The sequence below is a fragment of the Thamnophis sirtalis genome, unplaced genomic scaffold (assembly GCF_051295495.1).
Source record: "Thamnophis sirtalis isolate CommonGarterSnake01/CBP01778 unplaced genomic scaffold, rThaSir2_p1.2 scaffold_4, whole genome shotgun sequence".
Taxonomy (NCBI): Eukaryota; Metazoa; Chordata; class Lepidosauria; order Squamata; family Natricidae; genus Thamnophis; species Thamnophis sirtalis.
Genome location: NW_028261384.1, coordinates 96,068,318 through 96,095,702, shown reverse-complemented (window position 1 = coordinate 96,095,702; position 27,385 = coordinate 96,068,318). Strand labels below are relative to the sequence as shown.

General features: G+C 35.4%; 1 protein-coding gene across 2 annotated transcripts in view; it reads left to right on the top strand.

Annotated features, from left to right (window-relative positions):
- The window catches only part of SMARCE1 (SWI/SNF related BAF chromatin remodeling complex subunit E1), a 40,452-nt gene extending 13,296 nt beyond the window's left edge, over nt 1–27,156 (top strand). The window contains exons 4-11 of one of the 2 annotated variants that reach the window (XM_087713499.1): nt 6,670–6,774; nt 11,449–11,529; nt 12,483–12,614; nt 13,238–13,409; nt 19,919–20,091; nt 22,275–22,376; nt 24,344–24,554; nt 25,584–27,156. In XM_087713499.1, coding sequence (XP_087569625.1) covers nt 6,670–6,774; nt 11,449–11,529; nt 12,483–12,614; nt 13,238–13,409; nt 19,919–20,091; nt 22,275–22,376; nt 24,344–24,554; nt 25,584–25,792 — 1,185 coding nt within the window. In that variant the 3' untranslated portion in view covers nt 25,793–27,156. Of the gene's footprint in view, nt 1–6,669; nt 6,775–11,448; nt 11,530–12,482; nt 12,615–13,237; nt 13,410–19,918; nt 20,092–22,274; nt 22,377–24,343; nt 24,555–25,580 lie in introns of both variants that reach the window. The other variant, XM_014073885.2, reaches the window with a different exon arrangement.
- Nucleotides 27,157–27,385: the final 229 nt, after the last annotated feature.

The window sequence follows — 27,385 nt, the reverse complement described above, 5'->3', positions numbered from 1 at the left end:
ACAGGAGGAGAAAAGTGTTTAACATGTTCTTACTGCCTTGAGGTACTTGTAAAAATAAAAATAAAATACCAGGATACAAATAAGTAAACAGGTCAGACAAGGAAATCCAAATGCTCTCTATCAATGAGGTACTTCAATTTCACTTCAACTATGTACAACTATTCTGGATGACAGATCCACTGATTAGACTTTGCTGTCTTATATACAGCTACCATAGTTCAACTTCTTCAGTCAATTATCTCTACACATCCATCTGGCACTAACAGGCACCAGAACTCCTTTATGCAACCTTGATTTGATAGTGATTGCCATGCAGCCAGAAAGCAACGAATTTCCTGTTTTAAGGAACATAAAAACCATCCTCTCTCCTAATCAACTCAGGATCTCTCCCTTTTAAAGGGAAAATATAAACAAAAAAGAATATAAATATAATTTAAAATATAAACAAAGAAAATATAAGCAAAGAAGAAGCAGGCCTTGATACAGTATTGGAACCAACTAAACTCCGGTACTTGTTCTAAGAATTCAGCTCTATTCTATTCTAGGTCTTCAATCTGCTTCCACTGATTTATGAAGTATCATCTTTTATTCCTACATCACTTTGGGAAAATCATTTCAAATTGCTGCACACGCAGGAAAAACACTCAAAGAGGGAACTAAAAATACTTCTTTGAGCCACTGGGCAATCTTCTCCAACCAGCTAGATATTCCAGCCATAGAACCATCTGAAAATTCAAAAGCGTCTTATCCTTAGCTAGATTCAGTGCTCTCCATACAGCCATTACTGAAAGAAGATATCACAAAATCATCTTCAAACAGAGACTGTTTCTGTGCAGTGAAATAATTAAATCAATGGAACTTGTTAATCTTTATTGCCCTCTCTATGCAAGTGTTTACCAGGAATTATTTCCACTCTTTACTTTTATTTGTTTATCAAAAGATGTTATTGAATCAATCTGATTTATTTTCTTGACTATAGCCAAGTACTGTTCTATAGTCTGCACAGTAGACTGTAGTATTAATTCTAATTCTTTTAAGATATTTTAAAATAACCATATTTTTATTTTTATGCTAATTAATTGTGATTCTTGTGTTTTATTTGCAGGTGTATTGATGAATAAAGATTTCACTTGACTTTGTTACAGCTGTAAAAAAATATATGTTATGTTGCTGTATTTTGTCTTTAAAAAGGGTAATATATGTCCTCAAAAGCTTGTTTAAAAGTGTAATATAGATATCTTAAATACGAAAAGTTGAAAAAATAAACTGAATTCTATTAATATAAGCATGAAAAATGTTTTGTGCTTAACCACTTTGTTCTTATGACACATTTTCTAAATATGAAAAAGCCCTCTGAGCATTTCATCCCTTTGGATATGTGGGTGTGTGCTGAAAAGACACTTGCACTGGAGTTCTCAGATGCTACATTATACATATGAAATATATGGATCAAAGAATTAAGTTTCGTGATTTTCAAATGTATTGAAGGCATTTTTCATTTGGCTTAGTTGAAGATCTCCTAGGACAGTGATGGCGAACCTATGACACGCGTGTCAGTGCTGACACGCATAGCCATTTGGGGTGACACGCACAGGATTTCATGTGATTCATCCTCGGCTCCTGCACGGCCGCCGAGGATGAAAGAATCTGTGCTGGAGGAACGGGGGGGGCGGGACGTGTGATCTCCCCCACCCACACTCACTTACTGTATCGCCGCCGCCCCTTTCTGAGCGCAGGGTCTGCTGGTAAGGCGTGCGTGCCGTGCGCACACACGTCATCAGCGCGGCGAGGGAGGACCCGCAGGAGAGGAGCGCGGGAACAGTGCGCGCCTCTCTCCAGTCAGGCCGGCACAGAGTCTACTCCTGGGACTGTCGGTTACGACCGCACCACAGCAGGGAACAGCGGAGTGCCAACGGGAACTGTGAGCGCCATTATACATTTTTGTAGTTTAAACTATAAATTGCGCAAAATTATGTTTTTGTCGAAGTGACACACAACGCGAGTTATGCTTGATTTTTTGCCGATTTTTGACACACCACGCCAAAAAGGTTGCCCATCACTGTCCTAGGAGTTTAATAAATAAGGCTCCAGGATTAGAGTAATAATTGTTAATGTGTTGTATACTAAATGTAGAATTTTCTACTCAGCCAGAGAGAATAGCAGCCTTTAGGGCAGTTGTTGAAACTTTATGTGATCTAACACATTATTTGACTTACAAAGTAATTTGGTATTCTTTGTTCCTACTCTTGGTATATTTCCTCCTATTCAATTGGGAGGAAAACTTTTGGTCCAAACCTGTGGCTGCAAATCCAGCCAGTAAAAGGAAATTGTGGACACGAGAAATAATGTGATTCCAGGGTTGTTAATATCATAAAAACAATGAGCTAACCATGCACTCATCTTTCCTGCAATGTTGTGTTTACAAAAAAAAATCCAGTATATGTACCGCATTGTATGTTTTAATATCTATAAATTATTTCCAATTTTTAACATTGAATATTACAGTATGATACAACAATTAATATATAATTATAGGCCTATTTTATGGGGGGGGGTTGTTTTTAATATAGATATCTTTGAGTTCTGTTGAATTTTCTTAAAAGGTAGCATGTTACACAGATATCTGATCTGAACATAAAACCGAACTATATGTCAGATCTCTGGGCTTCTCCCCATTCCCTATCTTTGAAGAAAAACAGAAGTTTTTACTTTGAGATTAAGTAAATCTGAAACCAAACAACTTTTGGTTAGTTCTAACTGCTTATGAACAAATTAGATTTCAGTTGTCTTCCTTTTTTAAAGAAACTATTTAGTCAAATATAGTAATAAATTGTTAGTTATTGAAAGCAACAAGGTGCTTACTGCTGAAGCTCATTTTCGTAATAGATTTGTATTCTAAACCAGAATCTCCTTGATTTATCTCCTCAGTTTCTTTGATTCAGTTCTGTTTTGTATAATTCCTATTTCCCACGCTTCTTTTTTTCAGTATACGTTAAGTTTCAAATAACATTTAGCTCAATAATGTGTCAACAAATTAGGTGACCCTGAGAAAAAGCTTAGTGTCAACAATTCTTTTTATAAATATTTTTCTCCTTGATCTTTATTCTTCCCTCTTTTTTTGCTCACCCATCAGCATTATATTTGTATCAATTGGTTACTCTATTATTAACAGTTTGTTGTCCGCGTAGCATTTACCATAGCATATTTACCCTTATTTGCAAATTTATAGCTTCTTTCATAATTTTTACATAAGTGGTTTAAGACAAGTCAGGATGGCATATATAAGAATAAAGAGCTGCAACAGAATGGGAAATAATATGACATGAAATTAAATATTTAGATATGGAAACAACCCTTAACCACAACTGCAGATTCTGGAAAATTCAGTATTATGCTGACCACTGCAAATATAAAATATAACTCTTACAAAATCAAAGAGCAATTACAACAAATAAAATACTCATGTCATAACTTTCAGTAATTTTTTGATACTTTTTAAAAAATATGGTCTTTTTGACCTTAGAAATAATTTGTTATTCATAATTATGGAATGTAACATGAATGCCACAGGCTATAAGGAGATTCAAAAGATCTGACTATATCTGAAACAACAAATTAAGTTTAAACAAACATAAATGATAGGATGATGACAGATAGGTTTTGTCACGTTAGCAAAAAAATATTAAATTGTTAAAAGTAGTTATATTTTTGAAGTGTTCACAGAGCTGTTTTGAAAGTTGTTTCTGGTTTTCTGTGCATACTATACTAGGACAACATACTCATTAGCTTCATCAGCAAAACAAAGTATCAACCATCTGTAATCAGGAGAATACGTTTGATTATTCCATTTAACATATAATTAAATGAAGCTAAGTTCAAGAGAAGTCAGCCTCATATTTGGATGGCACCTTCATAGAATTCAAGCAGAAATAATGGCCTTTTTAGTGGAAGTATTGATTTCTTGGACATCATGACCAAATGTTCTCAAAATAAGCTACCACATGTACCAAGGTCAGCATTCCAATAATGCACCCATAGAAAGCAGAACTCCGAGGCAGGTAGATTCCTCAAAGAACAATTTTATAGGCTATATCATATTGGCACAACTGGTGAAAGCTGACTCTGAAAATTCCCGTAATTAAAGAATGTTTTTCCCCTTCTCCAAGTCATCAGTCACATCGTCCAATAGAGTTGCTGGCCAGTTGCTTGGTTAACTTGTTCCTCCTCACCCAGCCACCTGTTGACTGAAAAACCCCATTTAACTATTTCCCTCCCCCTCCCATCTAATGGCAGCCCTGAAGCTGGCTCCAGCCGTATGTATGTGTGTGTTTGTAGATACAGACAGACATGTATTTTCTGCTTTAGTCAAATTTCAATTGGGAAGAGGTTTTCATTAAATATATATTAAATATTCCAATTCCTTGTTGAAATATCCTTAATACAACAGAAAGAATGTGACATAATGGTTAAGGTGCTTTTTTGAAATGGCCACTGGATTTTGTTTTTCCTTGAAGATGTTTTGCTTCTCATTCAAGAATCTTAAGTTCCAAAGAACGGAACTGAAGAAGCTTTAGCACTTGTCTCTTTTGGGTGGGGGGGACACCTTTGGAACAGGTCACTGGTTGATTGGATCAGTCCCGATCTCTCAGCCTCACCTACCTCACAGAGGGAACCCCTGTTGTGGAGTCAAATGGGAGGAGGAGAATGGAATGTAAATTAGTGAGACATGATTCCTGTATGTATATGGGCTATTGAATAGAGCCAATGAAGGGCATCTTTGAGAGGAGGAACTTAACAGTATCAAAACAGAATGCATAACTGGGCAATCAAGCCCCATTTTAACATGGTCACAAATGTAAAAAAAGAGGCAAGGCTTTGTTCATGCCAGTCTTTTTGATACTGTTGGCCCCCTTGATGGTACCTCTGACTTTATCTTTTTTTTGTCCATTAAATAATACTTTCATTTTATTTTGCCTTTCTAAAATGTGTAAGTACACTGGCATTAAGTTACCTATTTTAACAATATAACAGTAACTGTTGATCAGTATCTGCAATAATGAATTTTATGCAGTTGCTTTCTCTTAGGAATATACTTAGAAAATTATGCAAATAAGAAAAATCTGTGTATGGGCAGAACTGATAGGATTCTAACTCACCTTGGGTAATAATAATCTTTTACACAGTTTAAAAGGTTGTAAGCATTAAAATTTACAATGCTGAGTGTCCCATTAAAAATCTTAGTTTTTACATATTCATCACTTCACAAGTCCACTAGTCCTTACTTAGGGGAGATATCCCCTATGTTTATTGCAATATAACTGATTTTATTATATATATTAAAGCTACAGGTTAACTTATAAATTTTGCCAACAATCATGAAGATATTTTTTAATGTACAACTGAAGTTTGCTCTCCAGGGGTGTTCTACAAAATACGACTACAATAATCCTGTGGGATGGGTGGCAGGTAGGAGAATAATAATAAGGTTTTGAAGTCATCTTTGCCTACCTTCGTCTCTTGTAATGGCATAAAGAATTGCCATTTAAGCATCTTTAATTTTGCTTTTCAAAATAAATGGGATAATTATTACAGTAAGTAATAGAGAGGAAGTTTCTTTCATTTAAATTTTGAGAGTTTAGAATATTAAGAGGCAATGCAATGTAGCCATGAATTTTTGAAACAGAAGAAATTATAGACATGCATTTAGTTGTTAATACAACCAAAAAAATCCCTACTGTCATGAGCCTGATATATATGTATACCAGTTTGGACACAACTTTTTCTAAGAACGACCCACAAGACTTTAAATTTCAAATTGACATTAATTTCCCATTGACAAAACAAGAACTCTGATTACATAATTATTTTTTGGTATAATCATGACTTAAAAGAGAGAGTTTTCTACCTAAGCAAAAGGTTAGAGGGCCACAGGATTTTTAATAATCAGCATACTTTTTCTGAACATAGTCTTCGAAAATCTCTCATTGGACAGTTTTCTAACCTTGAGGCCAGTATCAAATATTGTTCCACATTGGCTCTCAGATGCAAGAGAAACTATATTTTCTGGCCTATGTGCAGTGTTACATTTGTGGCACAGTATACTGCCTTAGAGATTTCATATACTAATTAGTGTATCTGTTGGAGTCATTGTCTAATTGATTATTCTGTGTCAGATCTCTTCTTTTTTGAGATGTTCAAGATGAGAGTTCCTTTTATCAGACCCTTACTTAGAGGGACCAAAACCTATTCATGGACAGAATTATTTTCTAATTGCTATGGAAGAGAAACTTCCCTGCTTCCTTCCTGTACAGTAAATGTTAAGATCATATTATTTGTAATTGTATGTAAATGTGTTGTACAAACTAGCTTCCTCTAAAATTGGTTATACATTGTTTAACTTTTAATTGCTAGAGATAAAACAGTATGTTGGAAGCTTTGAAGCTAGAATCTAGTGGTAAGTTATTAAAGAAAAAAATCCTGTTTTCTTGGCAGGTTTCATGAAAATTTACTGTCTCTGAAGAGGGATCTAGCTGCTGCAACACCTCATTTTGCTTGTTTAAATTTCTGGTTGTTTTTGCATGCTGTACTGCAAACCATTTTCATTTTTCTGTGTTCTCCTCGTTGAGACTCATTTCTCATTCGTGTTTTTGTCTCATTTGTTTCCATCAGCAAATGCCAAGCACACCGGGGTTTGTGGGATACAATCCATACAGCCATCTGGCGTACAACAACTACAGGCTGGGAGGGAACCCGGGCACCAACAGCCGGGCCACGGTAGGAGAATCAACTATTACATCATCCGGCAAACAGCAGGAAGTGACCAGAAACGGCTTTAGAATTAGGTCTTCTAAGTCAGTCGGAATGGGCATCAAGTCAGTTCACTTTCCAGCAGGAACACACACAACTTTTTTTAAACTGTTTTCATTGACCAGCTACCATTGACAAGAATTTATCCCTCTGATCATGAAAGCAGCTTTTGCGCCAACTAGTGTGTAGTTAAATTTGGAGGTGGGGTGAGAGGGTAACATGATGCAAAGACCTGTGTAAATCTTTAGATGAAGTAGAGAAAGAAGGAACTGTGTATATGAGTATATAAGGAAAGCCACACACAAAGTTTAATGAAAGAAATCTAGAACCAAAGAGAAGAGTTTTCTCTCAATAATTAGAGGATGGAGTTTTGAAACTTGAAAATTGCAAAATTTTTGTTAAAGATTAAGTTTGCTGAAGTTGATGTCTTCCCTCTCCAAATAGTGTGGAAGTTGACAGTGTTCTATAGTGGGCCTTGCCCTTTTGGCATGGAAATTAGTTGGATTTTTACTGTTATTAGTTCAGTCAAATACTGATATATTACTCTGCAATATGTCTTACTGATAGTGCGTTCTTAATTGAAAGTTTTCTCATAAGAAACCCTGTTCAGAAGACACTGTAGTGTGTTCCATTCTGCCAGGTATTCTCTGAGGTGTTTTAGTGTTCAACCAATAGTTAAAGCACACTACTGCCTATACTTAGTTATTGCTTCAGTTTGTGATGTAGTGGCTGGATTAATTGTATGGTACTTCCTCCTGTAATTGATGTTCAAAAGGGTAGAGATTAGTGTTTGCAAAAAAAAAAGTATTGTTACATTTCATCAACTAATGAATTTATTATTGCATAAGCCCTTTTTTCTTTTTGCATCAAAACAACATTACAAACTTACAAAAATACAAAAATAAACAGTATAAAAATGCATAACAAAAACAAAATAATGATTTAAATTCTAAAGACATTTAATAAATGACATTTTTTTAAAAAATAGAAGGAAAACAAAATGAAATTGTCTAAACCTCTATGCATCCACTGTCAGATACATATAGATTGTTAATAAAATGTGCTATGATTTATGGTAGGAACAAAGGTGTTAATCTTTAAGATGCTTCAGAACTCTTTATAGAATTGTTTAATAATGTCATAGACAGCAAACAGGATAGAATCCTGTTAAAACCTGCATTCATGCAATTCCTTTATATCTCATAAGAATTGTATGCATTTGGATTTAACTAAAAACTAGTAAGTATATCACTATGTTGGGAACTTAGAGAAAAAGGTATACAGTTTTTATTAGCATTTGCAGTAGTGTAATTTAGACATAATTTGACTGTGTCCATTGGAAAAAGTCTACAAGTAAATAAAGAATCACTATTGATACCATTATATATAATGATGCCTCATTACTTAAGGATAAACCTTTGCTCTAATTCATATATATTTTTCCTGTGTTTCAATTTAGGTTTATGCTTTATAGATTCCAATACTTAAGTATTAAGTTGATTTTCTTGAATGTTTTCAGGTCCATCTTTATATATTTATGTGTGTAACTGTACATTACATAAACATGTTTGTTTCATTAGATATGTTCTGTGCACCATTGCTTAGTTCATGGCATTTCATAAATATAACATGGAGAAAAGCTTGTCCTTTTATTTTAAAAATGAGCTTCTCAAATGTTGTACAAATATTTTTTATTTATGTATTATCACAATTAAGCCATAAGATGAGTAGGATCATTCAAAATCTGAGATCTATGTAGTGGTCTTTGTCTGAATGACTAAATCTTGATTTTAACCTCTATAGTCCCCTCCCAAAATAGCTACATGTATTTTGAAGTACAGATAGAATTTGGTGCATATATGCTACCTCATTATTTCTATGTGGAAGGTCACATTGTCTAAAAATGCAGACATGTATCTGTTTCCTTTGTTAAAGTGAATAAGTATTGTTGATTGATTTTACTGTTACTGATAAGGATCTCGGTTCCACCACAAAACCACGTTCGACTAAAGCACGCTCGACGAAACCGCGTAGCTGACGTCATCACAGGGCGACAACAGTGCGGAGACAGAAGCATGCTGTAAACGCTAAACCTAAAATTAACCCCTAAACCTAACCCCCCTAAACCTAATCCTAACCCTTAACCTAACCCTAACCCTTAACCTAAACCTAACCCTAAACCTAACCCTTACCTTAACTTGAATCGGCTTGCTTTTAAAGCGCTATTTAAAGCGCCCTTCTTTCTCCGCGCTCGCTGTTATCGCCCTGTTGATGACGTCAGCAACGCGATTTAATCGGGCGTGCTTTAGTCGAGCGCGGTTTTGTCGTGCCACGAAGGATCTCATTCTATAGTGATTACATTCTCCAGAGTAGAGGTATTCCACTACTATTGAAAAATTTGGAAAAGATCCCCAGCTGCCTAGAAAGCCATTCACCATTCACACATATACACAGACAATTGTATCACAGCCAATGCCAATGCCTGCAAATGCATTAATTTGCATATTAGCTATCTTATGTTTAATAAATTCCTTGAAAATAAACGTTAATGGGTCCTTCTCTTAGTGAAGAGTTGATTCAAATGAAGGATGAGCACGTCTTTGAAAAAGATGAATTGTGTATATATGAAAGTATATTTTGAACCCAGAATATTTTTGTAGAAAAAAAAGGACATTATCTGTTACCCACTAAGACATTCGTATTATTTTTAGCTATTCTTTTTCCTTACTAAGTGCAGGGGGAAAGCTTAGTGTTTCTACAGATCTTTTAGGAAAACAAAGTTGCTCCAGGAACTCACTCTGTAAAATTTCCTCTTGGATAATGCAGTTTGGACTAATAAGATATTCAAGGAAGCAAGCTTGGAGAAATATGTTATTCTGATAAATATTTTAAGAATCTCTCCAATAATGGAATAAGGATAGTGGATATTCCATAATGGAATAAAGATAATTGAGATGATCTTGGATGAGAGTGTAGTATGGGTAATTCTCAACTTATAGCCATAATTGGAACCAGAACTATCACTAAGCAGTGCCATCATTAAGTGAACTTTATAACCTTTCTTGCCATGACTTTCCTTGTTGATTTTGCTTTTTGGAAGCCCCCTGGGAGGGTTTCAGATGGCAATTATGAGATCTCAGTATGCTGAATCACCTTAAATACAGATTGCAGTTATCAAGCGCCCGAATTTTGATCACGTGACTGTGGGGATGCTGTGATGGTCGTAAGTGTGAGAATCGGTTGTAAGTCATTTTTTTCAGTGCCATTGTAACTGCAAACAATAGTTAAATGAATGACCATAAGTTGAGGAATCCTTGTATTCAGAAATAGCAAGAATCATTCATCTGGCATAGAGGGTAAAATATTATTTATGCCTGGGAAGCAAGAAGAGGAAGCTCAGGGAAACTCCTTCCAAATCCAATGGGTTATAAACTTAGGGGAAGTAAAACACAGACTTTTAAGATTCTGTAATTATAGATATCTCAATAAAGCATAGCTCTAGTCTTCCTGTAAATTTGATCTGATTTGGTCTACCTAATGGGACCGAGATCAGTTTTGCAAATCTGATTCCTCTTTACTTCCCCTCCACCCTTCTTATGTCCAAGTAAATCAGAGAGCATTTACTTGATTCATCTCCTAATATTATCATGATTTAGAGAATATTTCAATCTTCTACTTGCATATTTCTGTCAAGGACATTTCCCCATACTCTTTACAATTCCACTTCAGTCCTTTTTACTGTTGTTAATCTATCTCTTCTCTTTACCCTGAGGTTGCATTCATCCTTGATCTTTTCCTGTGCTACCTTAACTATTACATAAAGTACTTTTAATATTCTAAAGTAAGAGTGGCAACTAGATGGCCTCAAAATAGTGCTGGGCCACAGTAATTTCAATATTGAAAACTGTTGTAGTATAGCAATATAGGAAGGCTATAGTTTTCCATTTTTCTTTTCTGGTATTTGCTGGAAAATCCATATCATATTATCCAGAAGTGGTTCCAGGTATTTTCAGAAGTTGGAATAGAAGGGACAAAATTGGACAAGTCAGAAATTTATATCAATTGCAGCTGTTCACCAAGACAATAATGATTATCTGAAAACAACCTGCCAGAAAATATGCTTACATTTTCTAGAGGGTTGCAGGATGTCTATGTCTATCAGAACACAAAGCTACAACAATTGAGCTTGGAATTGATTGGACATTAGAACTGGTTAATATTGCTGTGCACATGGCATGCAGAGACATTGAAATAATACAGACTAAAGTGGCTATTGGGATTCGACCTGGAGTTAAAAATGCAGGTATGAATAGAACCTCAGGTATTTAGTACAGATAACATAACAACTGCTCTCATTAGGAAAAGAAATTGATGTTTTGAGTTATGGAAAGTATTTGGGATGTTGAAAATTGCTGTTTTAATACAAAATCTTTGTCAATCCATAGATTTATTGAAAGTACAAAGAGAAATATTACAGCATTTTTTACTCTGCACATATTAAAATATATTTGTTCCCATAAGAGTTAGTAAGTGTTAACCTGGACCTCTATTATCTATATATTATATTAGCAAATGCCTCTTTTGCAGTTCTTAAATATTTGAAATAACATAACCAGTGTGTTTTATTTGGTTGTTCCTTAGGCATCATCGGGTATTACAATCCCCAAACCCCCAAAGCCTCCAGATAAGCCACTCATGCCCTACATGAGGTACAGCAGGAAGGTGGGTACAAAATGCTTGGTCCTGATTAAAGGTCTGCCTCAGCTTAATCTATTTCATTATTATTCTAAAATGTGTTTGAATTCAAAAAGCAAACCTGTTACTATAGCCTTGCTTATGGTTTTTTTTTTCCCCTTAAGGGAAAGTTAAGAAATCGTTGGTTCCTCCTTTCACAGTGAAGGCAATAGCAACCTACCCAAAATGGAGGGGGGGAATAAGTTTCACCACAGAATGAAACATGGCCACCATACTGTAGGGAAGAAATGAAGACCCTTTTTATTGATTATTTAAAAAATGCTTAAAGTGTACTACCACTTCTTCTACTAAAGATGCATCGGGTGCCTTATTGACAGAATTTTCTATATTAAAGTATCCACTTTTTATGGCAAAGCAGGATTCATGCAACCTCATAACTGCACTTTGCAATAGTGACAATAAGATCTACATTGCTCTTTATTTTTGTTTTGAAATTTATTTTAGGGAGAGGGAATAAGGGTGTAGTGTCATGCTACTTCTTTTTCCTTTCCTTGTTTTTAATTCGCTGGCTTTTTTCTTTCTGATAAAAGAGCTTAGGTCTTACAGACAGGACTTGATCCAGTCAAGTGTCAAGAAGGGACTAAGTCCAAAGGACCTGCTTTTCTGCCTCTATTTCTTTAAAAAAAAAGTTACATCCGTCGCCTCTCTTAATGCAAAAGAGAAGAATAATGTGCAGGATTTAAGGGAGAAGATGCTGTGACAAGGATGCTATGCAGCTGCCAATAAAACCAGGCAATGGATGATAAATGTACCTCTGTCTTCCCACCTCAGAGAAATAATCAAACAGTGGACATTGCCCAAAATAACTATATAGCCTTGCTTTGAAAGAACAGTAGTCGTCGTAATGATATTAACAAAAGATGTGTTTATTTTGTAAGTATTTAGTTAGCTGGAGCTTTACTACAGATGTTTTTATTAAGGTCTGGGACCAAGTGAAGGCATCCAACCCTGACTTGAAGTTATGGGAAATTGGGAAGATCATTGGAGGGATGTGGCGTGACCTCACTGATGAAGAGAAGCAAGAATACTTAAATGAATATGAAGCAGAAAAGGTACACAGAAGAAATCTCCTTCTCCCAAATGATTCTGGAAGTCTGTCTTTCTCTTTCATACACATAAAGCTAAAGAAAAATTAAATTAAAAAGACTGGTTCTGGAGGAGGTCACTTACGGGCTCATGTACAGGAGAATTATTGAGGAAAGAAAACCTGAATCAACTTTTGCTGTGCAAGGCCAGATCTACTAAACAATTATAAGGAGAGTGTGATAAAATCACGATACTTTGGATGAGTTGAAAAGAGCCCAGCTTGAGTCAAGGTTGCCTACTCTCCCTCTGCCCCCAACTGAACATCTAAGCATAAAGGCACCTGGAAATAAAGCACAGTTAATGAGACTCCCCTCTTCCAGTTCCTCCCACATCATATTTCCCTTTGCTGTTCATTAAATATGGACACATTCCAAAATGTTTAAAATGTAACTCTACCTTGCTTCTGGCCGTGAGACCCTTGCAGAAGAGAGCAATTGAGTATCAATAATCAGCCCTGAGGAATCTGTCTCTTGCTTCGTGTGAAGTTGTCCTTGTGTACTTTGAGGATTTCTTAATTGTTTGAAATTCCTACAGTTAAGGGAGATGGGATTTGTTGTATTTTTTTAAAATTATATCTATCAACCTGTAGATAGAGTACAACGAATCAATGAAGGCCTATCATAATTCACCTGCTTACCTTGCCTATATCAATGCCAAAAGCCGTGCTGAAGCTGCACTGGAGGAGGAAAGCCGGCAAAGGCAATCCCGAATGGAGAAAGGTGAACCTTATATGAGCATCCAGCCTGCTGAGGATCCAGATGGTAAGCAAGAACAGAAGAAATTATGTTACTGGTCACAAAGAATGACACAATGCTTGAGATGTAGCTTCTTTTTACTTTACAATGAAATTTTTCAGGATTCATAAATCAGTCTTTTATTCTCTTTTTAAAACAACTTGCTGGGGAACCCTTTGTGGTTGGAAAAAATTCTATAAATATTACAATTCTTAGTTTGGGATTTGCACATAAATAGGATGAAACTGCATAAAACAAAAGCAATGGTATTAAATTTCCATCAAGTATTTTTAGCAATCTATGGTAGATTTATTTTTAATCCATCTTTATTATTACTGTATTATAGCTCAAGGCAGCAAAGATTCATAAAACTAGGACCAGAATTTACAGTGCTTTCTAGCCTGGTACCTTAACCATTAGACTAAATATTTCTTACATGAACTAACATAGTTCTATCATCAAATGTAGAAAAGTCAAGATGTCCACTTGTATTAATATTTGCACCCACCTAGATTTAATTAATATACTGCTTAGGAAAATATGTATTCTAAGCATCTTGGTTTTTGCAGAGTTTTGCAGACTGGACAGTTTTAACAAATAAACTAGGTTTTTCACTGGCAGTTACAAAGGAAGTTGCCTATTGAATAGAGATCTGTAAAATTGTCCCAAGGGATTGTACAAGAGAATATGTCTTCACTTATTTAGAGACCTTAAGTATTTTTAATAGGAATTTGAGAACAGAATTGAAATTTACCACAAAATTAGCTAGATCAGATCAAGAAGTTAGAATATTCAAAGAAATATGGAGAAAATAATTGAAATGCTAAGTATTTTTTTAATTAAAATTTTCAGTCCCCTAGATTCTTTGCCCAAGCTAGTTAAGGTCAACGAATTGTTAATTATTCTTTATTTCTGTGTTTCAGATTGGGGTGAAGGTTAAAACTGATACAGTATAGCTTGCCTAAACCACCCACTGAGTTCTCACAGTTCACCAGCAAGCCTTCCAAATTACAGCTCTTTTCCTAAATATAATATGGAAGTTCTTCATTTATATTTTAAGATATATTTGAAATAAGATACCCAGATTTATCCTCGATCAGTCATCTATGAATTCTATGTAGAATTGCTTTTTAAAGTTTACTTTGGATAGATCCAGCAGCTTCTGCTTATAGATGTCATTTTAGTAGCTTTTCTCATTTTCATGCCTCACAAAAGGAAGTTGACTTATTTCTCCCAGAATTCTTTGCTTTAAAAAGGCAGTACCTGGTTGAAAGGGGAACTGTTCATCTGAAAAGATATGAATCTCTTTAACCCCAACTTTCCTTTTCTATTAAACAAAGATAGGATCATTTTCTTTTTTTTAATGTCATGCAGTCTCATTTTGGAATAATTTCAAGGCTGAGGATAAAAATCAGGGAGACAGATTTATTTTTATGCTGAATCATATAACCGTGGTATATTTCTTTCTAAAGCAGTAGTTTTCATCATGGAAGATTCAGAAAAATAAGCAACCATACATAGCTTATGAGAGATATTATAAACAGTCATTCAGTAGTGAAGTGATCATACATTTCCTTATATTTCCCAGCCTTCATTGATTCCATCTTGCACTGTGTACTAATCAGAAGTTCAGAGACTGCATATCTCTGCCCCAAGTATTTATTATGTGACTCCCAGAAGCTGCTAGTTTTCAACAGTTATTATGGTTGGTCAGACAATCAGCCAGATGTTTAGCTAGGATTTAGCATTTTTATCTATCTATAAGATACTTCCTGAACCTGGTTAGGCAAATACTGTTGTTTTTTTTACTAAAGATGTCATTGCAGATAAATATTCGTCTGTCAAAGTAAAGCTGCCATTTGCAATTAACTGATGATGATTTTGTCAGTGCCGAGATGTTCATGTTCCAGCTGTTTTGGGTTTGCACCCAAGGTGCCTATTATGTTGGTATTATCTTTGTTTTCTTTTATCAAAGACTTTCCATTTCTGTTTTCAGGTATTTTGTATTTTGCAGTTTTCTCCAGTTCTTTCTCTTCTTTTCTGCTGTACTGCAACATCGACTATACAGATTTTTTGTCTTTATTATCAATAATTTTTAAGTTTCAGATGTTATGTAGCAGATTTTTGTCTGTTTGATTATATTGAATTCTAAAGTCCAGTTTCTTCATTTAAAAAAATATATTTTGTGGTCAGTTCTTGCTTTCAGGCAAATTGTATTTTTGCAAATATTCCAATACATCATTGTGGCTATTTTGTCTTGCAGCTTTTTCCTAATTAATTTATCTGATTTTCTTGCAGCAGCTAACAGGCGGTCCAGGATGTCTCTTGTTTCTTTGCAGATGTGGCATTTGTTTTCTATTTCTCTGTAATTCTGGCTTTGTATGCATGTTATCTTAAGCCACAATCTTGCATAGCCAGAATTAACCCCTCTTTTCTGTTTTCTTTCTCTTAGTCATTACCAGCTCTTGTTGTCTTCTTTGCCTGCTTTTTTTTAATGTACTGGCCTGTTATACTTTGCTTGACCATGTCCCTCTTCTGTTGTCGCTTGCACATTTGTTCGATCTTTCTAGTAGTCTAGTAAGCCTTCATAATATAGTAGCTTCAATACATCTTCATTGCCCTTCAGATATTCTTTAAATGCCTGTTTTCCCAACTGTCTAATGTACTTAAAACATTCCATACCTATCTATTTCCCTTGATAAGTAGAGTCTGTCAACATTGCTGTATAATGAAGGACATGATTCATTGCAATTTTTTCTAGCCTTCCTATCCAAGGTTTTTAGTTCCTCTTGAATCCAGTTCACTATTCCAGCTGTGTATCTAAATGTGTGGGATTGTCTTGGTGTCAATTGCCTTGATGGTATTTCTTCCACTGAATTTGGATTTAAGATCTTCACTCTTCTAATGTATTCAACACTAGCCACCTTCTTGACTTTATTATGCTTGTCAGCCTGAAGGATGCCCAGATATTTTTAATGATCATTTTCATCCAGGCTTTAGATATTATTTTGGTAGGCATGTTAATTCCTTCAGTTTTTTGTAGTTTTCCCCTTTGATAAAGTCCAAACTCCACTGGAATATCCTAGCTGTATAGTTGGACTTGGTTGAGAGGTGATTCCATTTCAGATGTGTTTTTCCATACAGCTTCAGATTGTAAAGTAGATGGAATAGCCTAGCAGATGTTTTTGATATTTGATAGCCATGGCATGACATGTTTTCTATTGTTGATAGAGGAATCAGTACATTGACAAACAGTAGTGATTCACTTGAAAGATTCATCTATTAATGTTAATTTCTCCCAAACTTTAACTATTAATCAGTGACTGTCTTTCATTGAGCTTTATTATTACTACTATGAATAGGCCGATTTGCTTTCAGCACTGAATTAGTGGAGCTGCTTGATGTCTTCTCTTAAAGTCTTCCCCACTTGTTTTACCCTGTATCTTTTATTAGGCTTTCACTATCAGCAGAATATTTACTATATTTTGACCCTACCAAAAGTTTCATTATCGCCTGCATGAAAAATCCTTTTTATTGAAGATTTTTAAATCAGGCATTTTGTTTAGTTACTGCATAGAATCCAGATATCTTGTCCTAGAAATAACTTGTTTAGAGAAGGAGCCCCCCCCCCCCCCCAATTTTGTGATGTGTTATATGGGTATCTTAATTATAAAACGTATAACCTTGCTGCCAGGATTCAGAACTCCAGTATCTGGGTGAGAATCCTTGAATTGTATGCTCACTTGGAATTATTAGGATGGGCTGTGATGACATATAAATATAATTTGCACTCCCAGGTATCATTTTAAAAGTTAAATTTAAGTAAAATATAATGTGGATGAACAGATCTAGTGGCCCAATATATAAATATCTCTAGCATAGTTAGCTTTTCAGTTCTTTTTTTAAAACATGGGGTTAATTGGTTGGAGGGGATAAACTAGAAATTCAAGATTGCTGCTCTGAGACACTTTTTCAAAAATAGTTTTGGAAAATACCAAGCCTGTATCTACTATTTGTCATTCTGTTTTTTGAAAAGCAATTTGGAGATATTCTTTGACTCTTAACTCTTTGATGTTCTTGATTTTGACAGGAGGAAAATGGGTGGTTATGAATTCACAATTAAGTTCATTAAGTAGCTATTTTCATAGGGAATGATGTCATAGAAAGAGTGAGAACTTGTTATATGGGATTCCTATAACCACCTCCATTCATTTTTAAAATGGTAACTGATCTTTTTTCTGTTTAAAATATCAAATCAAACTATTAATTATCTAAGGAACGTGTATATATAGTAAATATTTTACAAAATACATTTTGTTTTACATAAAATATAATTCATTTTTCCCAGCGCTCATTTTTGCCATTTCAAATATTGGGATAAATTATCTTTAATTTAAAACTACCTTAATAGCAAATTATTAGAAGTAATCAAATGGGCTGATGAAGAGAGGAAAAAAACTGTTGGGCATCACATAGAAGTAATTTTTCCTTATCAAGCCTTAGTGAGTGAGTATGAGTGTGTGTGTATGTGTGTATAGGTTGGATTATACATTTTTTAACCTTCTATACCAGGCCAAACTGCCTGCTGTCCCAGGAATAGACTTCAATGAGCAGAGAACAATTTGCTTCCAAATTAAATTTATATGGGATTTAATTTATTTCCTCTAATTAAAAATCATTTACCATTCCCATATGGAAAAAGCAGTTGGGTATAGGTTGCACAGTGGTTAGGGTGCAGTACTGCAGGCCACTTCAGCTGACTGTTATCTGCAGTTCAGCAGTTCTAATCTCACCAGCTCAAGGTTGATTCAGCCTTCCAGCCTTCCGAGGTGGGTGAAATGAGGACCCAGACTGTGGGGGCAATATGCTGACTCTGTAAACCGCTTAGAGAGGGCTGAAAGTCCTATGAAGCGATATATAAGTCTAACTGCTATTGCTATTGCTATTTAAAATGAAAAAATATTGCATTTAAAACTTAAAAACAAGAAAGTTCAGGTGCCTCCTAAAAAAGCACCTTTGGGGCTTAATATTGTTGTGAGTGTCTGTCCCTTTTAAATGTGATATGTTTTGGACTACCATTTTAATAGTCTTCACTATGGTTCATGCTGGTCAAGGCTAATACAAATACAAATTCAAAAGCTCTATTATCTATGCTTGGCCACCTGAAAGATAAGTTGGATTGTTTGTCTCCATGTCCCATGTTTGTATGAATTTGCTGGATAGATTAAATCTGACATTAGAAATTTGGAAATTGCAAAGACCGGAGTCCCTTTGCAGCTTTTTCCCCCTCCATTATGCCACAAAACATGTGTTTGAATAGTAATAATTATTTCCTGATAATTTTTCATTGAAAATAATTCTTTCTGAGGGAGCAATTGTGTGATTGAAATTTGTGGGTTTCACAGCCAGCAAGTATTTAGGACTGTCGCAGAGTCCTGCAGTCACGTGATGAACATTTGCACACTTCACAGCCAGCAAAGAGTCACTCGACAAGCCAGCAGTGGAATAATTAGTTGTGGTCATGGAATGTCTCACTTAATAACCTGTGGTGACTCATTTATTGACCAAATGAGAAATGATACTGTAAATCATTCATAGTAACATGGTAGTTTGTTTAGTGGAGTTGTCTGTATCAATTGCATTCGCTAAGTGAGGACTATCTATAATTGAATTTACACTTTCATTCATTTCTCTGCATATGTTAATCAATCCCACTGGATCAGATCCCGTTCTATTATATATCTTACTTTCGTTTACATAGACAGTTAACATATTCCATTTATTTGTTCATTTGCTAATTCATATTTTTTACCATGTATTTCTCCGTATCAAATTACAATCTTCCATATGTTATTGTCATCACCAAATAGACCCATGAATTGACCTGCATTACTCACCATATCTTAGGTCAATATTTTGAACAAATATTGTTATTTTTGATAAAATATAGTCCAGAATATCCACCCTTTGACATTTTTATGCTGATTAAAGCATTGCTTGATAATAGTATGGATTATATTAGACAGTTTTAATTAAACAGTTTTGATTAAACTGTTTAAATTTTAATATGCCACAAGTGCAGCCAAACCCTAGTTTTACTCCAAGTATATTTATGCTATTCTATACAATCTCTGATTAGATATTAGTACTTTGCAAGCTACATATTAATGTCACCAAGCCTTCAATATATGAAATGTAATAATGCACATTCAGGATGCATCCTTAACCTAGTAAAGTTATTTATTATTCACTGAACTACTCTGTTACATGAAAACCAACTATTTTATCTTTGCAGAACTGAATCATTCTTTGCTAAGGAAAATTAAATTTTACAGTCACTATTTGGTAGCCTGTATGAGTGTATATTTTACATGTATTTTTATTTTACAAATGTCAACTTTTGAGACATCAGCCGTTGAGGAAAAAAAGCTGAAATGTTTTCATCAAGGGGAGTAAATTGATAAAAAGGAATAAAGGAACAGAATAAAGTTTATATCAGAGTTATATGATCCTCACTCTGCATGATTTTGTTTCAGATTATGATGATGGATTTTCTATGAAACATACTGCTACTGCCCGTTTCCAGAGAAACCATCGCTTAATTAGTGAGATCCTGAGTGAAAGCGTAGTCCCTGATGTTAGATCTGTGGTTACTACAGCAAGAATGCAAGTCCTCAAACGCCAAGTCCAGTCATTAATGGTTCATCAGGTAAAATATAAACACCAAATGTATGGGATGAGGTGAGATAGGATTTAAAGTTTATTTAAGGCAGTGGCTCCAGAATCATAAATGTTCATAATGTAGTTCACCTATTTATTAATAAAAATTTATTTATTAATAAAATTTATACGCCGCCCAATCCCGAAGGACTCCGGGCGTCTTACAAAAAAAGGAAGAAGGGATAATAAAAAGAAAAGACATTTAAAATTACCACACATGCATTCGTTCTGATCGGGGCTGGACCTCAACAGTGAGGTCAACAGCCCCAGGCCTGCCGGAATAGCCAGGTTTTAACAGTTTTCCTGAAGGCCATGAGAGTGGGTAAGGTCCAGATCTCTGGGGGTAGTTCATTCCAAAGGGTCAGAGCAGCCACAGAGAAGGCTCTCCTCCCATGGAGCCGCCAGACGACATTGTCTGGCTGACGGCATCTGAAAGAGGCCCAATCTGTGGGATCTCACCAGCCGCAGGGAAGTATGTGGCAGTAGGCGGTCTCGCAGGTATGCTGGCCCTAAGCCATGTAGGGCTTTAAAAGTAATAACCAACACCTTGAATTGTGTCCGGAGACCAATTGGTAGCCTGTGCAGCTCGCGGAGGACAGGTGTAACGTGGGTGTACCTCGGTACATCCAATATCGCTCACGCGGCTGCATTCTGGACTAGCTGCAGTTTCCGAATACTTTTCAAGAGTAGCCCCATGTAGAGCGCATTGCAGTAATCTAGCCTTGAGGTGACACTAAATACAGCATTTGTTGCCTCCCAAAACCCTGTCCCCTTCACCAAAATGGCCGTGCATAGCCTTTAGGAGGCTTATAGAGTGCTCCTGGGGGCTGGGGAGGGCAGAAATCAGTGAAAAATGGGCCGGTTTTTGCTCAATTTTTCTCATCCCCCCCCCCCCCCCAGGAGCACTCTATAAGCCTCCTAAAGGCTATGCCTGCCCTTTTTCACAAAAAAGGGCCATTTTTTGCTCATTTTTGGGTCCCTTCCCCAAATGAGCACTCTGCAAGCTTCCTAAAGGCTATTCATACCCTTTTTTGGTGGTGTGGAGGTGAAAGGGAGGGTGTTTTCGGAAAAACGGGCCGTTTTTGCAGAGTCTAAACATTTTTTTTAAAAAAATGCCTCTTCAAAATCTTATACTCTGGTGCATCTTATACTCCGAAAAATAATGTAACTCAAGCTAATATGAATTCAATAGCAGTAACTTTCCAAATGAAATAGATTATTATATCCAACTGAGATATGTATGCAATAGCACTTTAGATGAGAATATGCAAAGTGAAGAAGCAGCAGATCTTTTTCCCTTCTTATAAAATAACTAGGGAGCTTGGGGGAGGGGGGAGTTCATTAATAGTTTGTTTTGAATTTTCTTTTTCCTCAGCATGAAGGATTGTATCTCTTGCCCACTATTAACATTTTCATACTGTCCCATTATTTTCAAATGGGCATTTTCTATGAGTCAATGAAGCAGATCTGAATTATTCCCCAAATTAATTCTTATATCTTAAAACACATGATAAGACCATTTCTGCTTACCTCTCTGACTTGCTTTGGGAAAGGGATAAAGAATGAGATCTCACCCAATTACCTTAGATCAGGCGTTATCAGGGCTAGCATGGGTCCATGGTCTATTAGGAACTGGGCCCACAGTGGCAGGAGAGTGAGCAAAGCTTCATCTGTGCATGTGCAGGATTTCGGTTGCAAGCAAAACCATTCCCCCCTCCCCCGGCCAAAATAATTTGTCTTCTGAAACTAGTTCCTGCTTCCAAAAAAGTTGGCCCCACTGCTTTAGATGATATTTTTGGGAGATAAGGTATAACCAAAAAGGTGTGGACTATTCAAATATTTCTGTATATTTTGTATTCTATCAAAAAAAATTCACCTATTAAATTAAATGAAACAAGTAGCTGCTACTTTTAAAGATACTGCCAAACATTTTTATTAACATAGAAAGCACAGAAATGCCATTTGTTACATATTTTAGAAAGATATGAAAAGGAGTATCAAGTGTTATCAGGCATGGATATTTACCTTATTCTTAAGCACAGTCTGTAAAAAACCTTAAAAGGTACTTCAATTCCCATTTTGCATGACTTTTTCAGCAATCAAATATTTCTATTATATTTCAAATAATGTGTATTTATTTTTTCACATACTTTCATTTTCCCCTCTACACAGCGTAAACTTGAAGCTGAACTCCTTCAAATTGAAGAACGTCATCAAGAAAAAAAGAGGAAGTTTTTGGAAAGCACTGAATCCTTTAACAGTGAGCTTAAACGGGTAGGGTTCTCTAGAGCATCTCTGCTTTCACTGAACGTATGTAGAAGCCCCTGATCTTTTTTTTTCATTTCAGATGGAAAGAAGATGTGCATGTTAAATCTAATATTGTGGTGCCCCAGACCTGCAAGTTGCCAGGGGGCAAAATCATACTTTCACTTTTTAATGTATTTGTGGTTGGATCCTGCTGCCTAATAGAATATTGGACATTAGTACAAATGAAGCCTGAGTTCAAAAAAATCCAAGTATCCTATTGAATAATTTGGTGAAAAAAAAGTAAAATATCACCCTCTGCACCAATGCTAATTTTAAAATAAAAGAAATACAGGCCAAAAAATCCACGGCTTTTCTAACCAAAGCATTAAGCTGAGAGTAGTTGGCTTTCCAGATTTTTGAACTAGAATTCCTTGCCTAAGGAGGAAATTTAAAATATCTGACAGGTACCCATGTACTACATTTTCACTACATTATATATCTGGGTAAAACTTTCATCTGCCATCTGATGAGCAAGTTCAAATGATTGAATCAAGTAGAAAATTATCAGGAAAACAATTTCAAATTAACTTTCTGGTCTCATTTGATAGCTTATATTTTTCTTCTCTTTACCTTCAATAGGGAAATATTGCATTTTGTGTTTTCACATCCTTTATTTGAGATCTGAATATAGTTTATGTATTAAATGCTACATGACCAATTATAGCACATTTATTATAGTTGGTGAACTTTCCTACAGATATTCTTATAAATCTGTATTTTAGCCCTTTTTGCAACTCAATGATACTTCCATTTAGACATGTCTGAGATTACATTGTAAGCAAACTGTTGAATTTTCCTTAGATTTTCTATTTCTAAAGTTCCTTGTTTTCCTTCAAAGAAAGAACTTAGAAAAGTGATGATCTGTAGATATTATAACATTGCATAAACTGTCAAAACCACTTCTGAATTCTTAGCGAATTGAATAGGTCAATTCATTGCATTCAGTTTAGCCATATAAATGCAATACTAAAAGTATTGTAAAATGAATAGTATTGACTAAGAATTACATATTACTTTAGATTTATAACTGAATCACTAAAGAATTTTTCAACAGGTTTAGACCTGTTTGGTGAGAAATTTCATTGTTGGCAAATAAGTTTCTTCATTGTCTGGCATGTGGATTAATCTCCTTTGTTCCTTCTCCAAATTCTATGTTCTTTTGGTACTTGGCTTTTCCAATTTGCCGTGATATATTTGGCACAGGTGTATTGCTTATAATAAAAATGATGCATTTGTTGTTTTGGAATTAGAGTATATGGGACAGTAAATGTTAGTCAAGCTAGAGATGTATCGTTGTGTTTTCAACCTCTTAACACCTCTGGGATTTTAGTATAGAGTAATATATCGTCATTTCCTGATGAACTTATTTTTCTTGAGTTAATAGGATTTAAAATCCAGTTTATTCGATTGGCAAAGTTGCCATACTGCCTATGCAGTGGATTGTTGTAAAGCCACGTTGTGAAGTTTTGGTAGAATAAGATTTGAATGGAAGTACAGCTAGTCCTAGACTTAAAACCATTCATTTTAGTGTCTGTTCGAAATTATAATGGCACTGAAAAAATGACTTATGACTGTTTTCTACACAACTGTTGTGTTATGTAATCAAAATTCAGACATTTGGCAACTGGCATATGTTTATAACAGTTGCAGTGTCCCGTAGCCCTGGGATCACCTTTTGCAACCTTCTGACTAGCAGAGTAAATGGGGAAGCCAGATTCATTAGTAACTTAACAACCACAATCATTCACTTAACAACTATGGAAAAGGTGCCATAAAATGGAGCAAAATTCCTTTAACAACTGTCTTGCTTAACAACAGACATTTTGAACTCCATTTTGGTCATAAGTTGAGGACTACCTGTAATAGAATAGGAAAATGTTCTGATAGGAATCCTGGATTGGAAAGTGCCTTATTTCTTTCCCTTCTCTTGCTAGCTCTGCAGCCTGAAAGTAGAAGTGGACATGGAGAAAATTGCAGCAGAAATTGCACAGGCTGAAGAACAAGCCCGTAAGCGGCAGGAAGAAAGGGAGAAAGAGGCTGCAGAGCAAGCTGAACGCAATCAGACCACCATGGCCACTGAGGAGGAGCAGGCAGCCAGCAAGGCAGAGGAGAAAAAAGAAGAGGGAACTCCTCCCATGGAAACAGGTGATTGTGTGCAGTGTGCCGTGACCATCAATCACATATTGCAGAGGAAAAGAAAATATGCCTTTAAAGGGGATCTTTGGGGGAAATTAAATTTAATGGAGGACAAGTTTATAAAGCAGACTCTTTTTTTTCCAGCCATGTGTGTTGCATATGGAGATTTGTTTTTCAGAAATTGTTCTCTTGCTTCCTTCCATAAATATCAAATAATCAAACTTATCTTTTTCAGAGATGATAATTTTTTAAACTTTTATGTTTTCAATAAAAGTAGAAAATTGTGAACGGCTCATAGCCCTCTCCCAATGCTTAAGAAGCCAGAAGTTAATTTCAGAAAAGTGGAATTTGCCTTAATTCAGATAGACAATTTGGGACAAGGGAGAAGACCACTCTTCATGAATGAGTGTATCTTGTATCTGTTTAACATCTGATTCATATCTCAGATCTCCTCAGTAAGAGCTCTTTCCAATTTACCAAATTATTGTATTTTATTATACAGGTATTCATTTAGCAACCATTCAAAATTACAATGACACTGAAAAGGTCCTCACACTTACAGTACGCTAAAAATTCAGGGGCTTGGCAACCAGCATGCATGTGCAATGGTTGCCGTATCCCAGGATGATGTCATTGCCATTTGCAATCTTCTCAGCCAGAAAGCAAGTCAAGGGGGAAGTTGGAATGCTTAACAACTCCATGATTCACTGCAGGAATTTGTTTTAACAATTAGGGCAAAAAAAGTTAAAATTGGGTGTGACTCACTTAACAACTTTCTTAGTTAACAAGGGACATTCTGATTGCAATTGTAGTTGTAAGTTGAGGACTACAGAAAGATAGATGATAGATAGGTAGATATGTATACATACATACATACATACATACATACATACATACATACATACATACATACATATCTATATGGGAGAAAATGGTCTGCCTACTATTCATTTTTGCCTGTTCTCTTGTTCTTGAAAAATATTCTAGTAGTTCAAATTAAGAGTCTTAATTTGTATGTTTGTGTTTGTGTGACAGAAGAACCTCCTCCAGAAGAAGCTATTGAGACTCAGCAGAATGGTGAAGGGACGTCCACTCCTGAAGACAAGGAAAGTGGGCAAGAAGGTGTTGAAAGCATGGCAGAGGAAGGAACAAGTGATAGCAACACTGGTTCAGAAAGCAATAGTGCCCTAGCTGAAGAACCCCCAGCTGACCCAATAACTTCAGAAGATGGTGAAAAGAAAGAGTAAAAAAAATTCACTTCTTTCCATATAGGTCTTCCCTTTTTCAAAAGATTTGTGAATTGTAGTGGAGTTGATATGTAAGCTGTCATTAGTATTGTTTTTTGTAGGTTGTTGCACAATATAACCCATGCATTTTTTAATCTATATGCTATGATTAAAAAACATTAGTTACCAAACAATATGATTTACAAGAATAGCATCGTGTTTCTTAATTTAGCTTTATGATTGATTTTATTATTTTTCTATATCTACCGTAAGTAAGCCTTTGAAAAATGACCTTGTTGTCGGTTAGTAGCGGACCACTTAAAGTGAGATTTATATATTCCGAATTATAGCTTTCAAACCTGATCAATATTATTTGTAGAAACTATAGAATTTAAATAACTGCTCATCTTCAACAAAAATGTCCCATTTTTACTACATCCAAAACAAGTGCTACACTGAACCATGCAGTTCATTCAAAATCAAATTTTCTGCCTCTCCAAAATAGTTTTTAAAAATATTAATTTTAAATCTATAATAAAAATAGTATGTTTGACTTCACAAAAGAAAAACAAGCATCAAAACAAGTACATAAAAATCATAGGATGCCTCATTCTCCTTATAGTTCCCTGTTTTGGGCTCTATAAAAGATAAACACCTGCACTGTTGCATATGCTAAAGATTTTCAGCACTAAAAGCCAACATTGATAAAATGATATTCCTAATTTCTATAACTTCTAAACCCCAAAGGCTTTCATCTGTCATTCACTGCATAGCTTGCTTGTTTGCTTTATTATTTTTTCTCCCTTGCAGCAATTCAGGTTCTTGTGCAAACAGAACACATTATCTCAAGGCACATGACTCTTTAGGCCATTCTTGTCCAAAATATAATTGCATTATTCACCTTCATTATGTTCAGAGTAATGTGGGATTCTTTTTGGAGAGCTCTCTTCCACCCTCCCAACAATACTCTTTGATACCTTAGTTGACAATGATTTTATGTGTGGTAGAACATAATTCCTGGTAGTTGCTTAAAGCTTAACATGCTTTACTCCTCCTATGTACCAAGCAGTAAAGGTATAATATAGTCTTCACTAAACAATTCTCTGACAGTGGAAGCCTGAAATATTTCTTGCACCTTCATGTAGTTTTCTTTTTAAGCATGAGCCATTGAAATCGTTTTGCTTTAGGGTTAAAATCTCCAAGAAATCTTAAGTAAAAGATGATAACTTTAACTAAAGAAAGGCACTGGGTTTTGTAGAAATTTCCTAATCCATTGTTGCTTTACAGATTTGTAATGGCTTTTGTTTAGATTCTCTTTTTTACTCTGTTTATTCGAATGTTTTTTGATATAATAAAGCAGTATTTGTTTTCAAACAGTAAAATAACTGCAGTAGTCTGTACTTGTCTTGAACACATTGATAATAAAGTCCTGTTTTCTTGTAAAGAGAGAACCTAGAACAGACTAGTGAGATTTTAAAAAGCAGAACTCCTTGCAGTAAACCAACATTCATTGGTGCCAGTCTAGTTCTGGGATATGATGGTGGGGGGAATATATTTAAAATATGTCCACTCAGTTCAACTGCTAAGCCTCATAGTTGTGGTTGAGTCAGAACT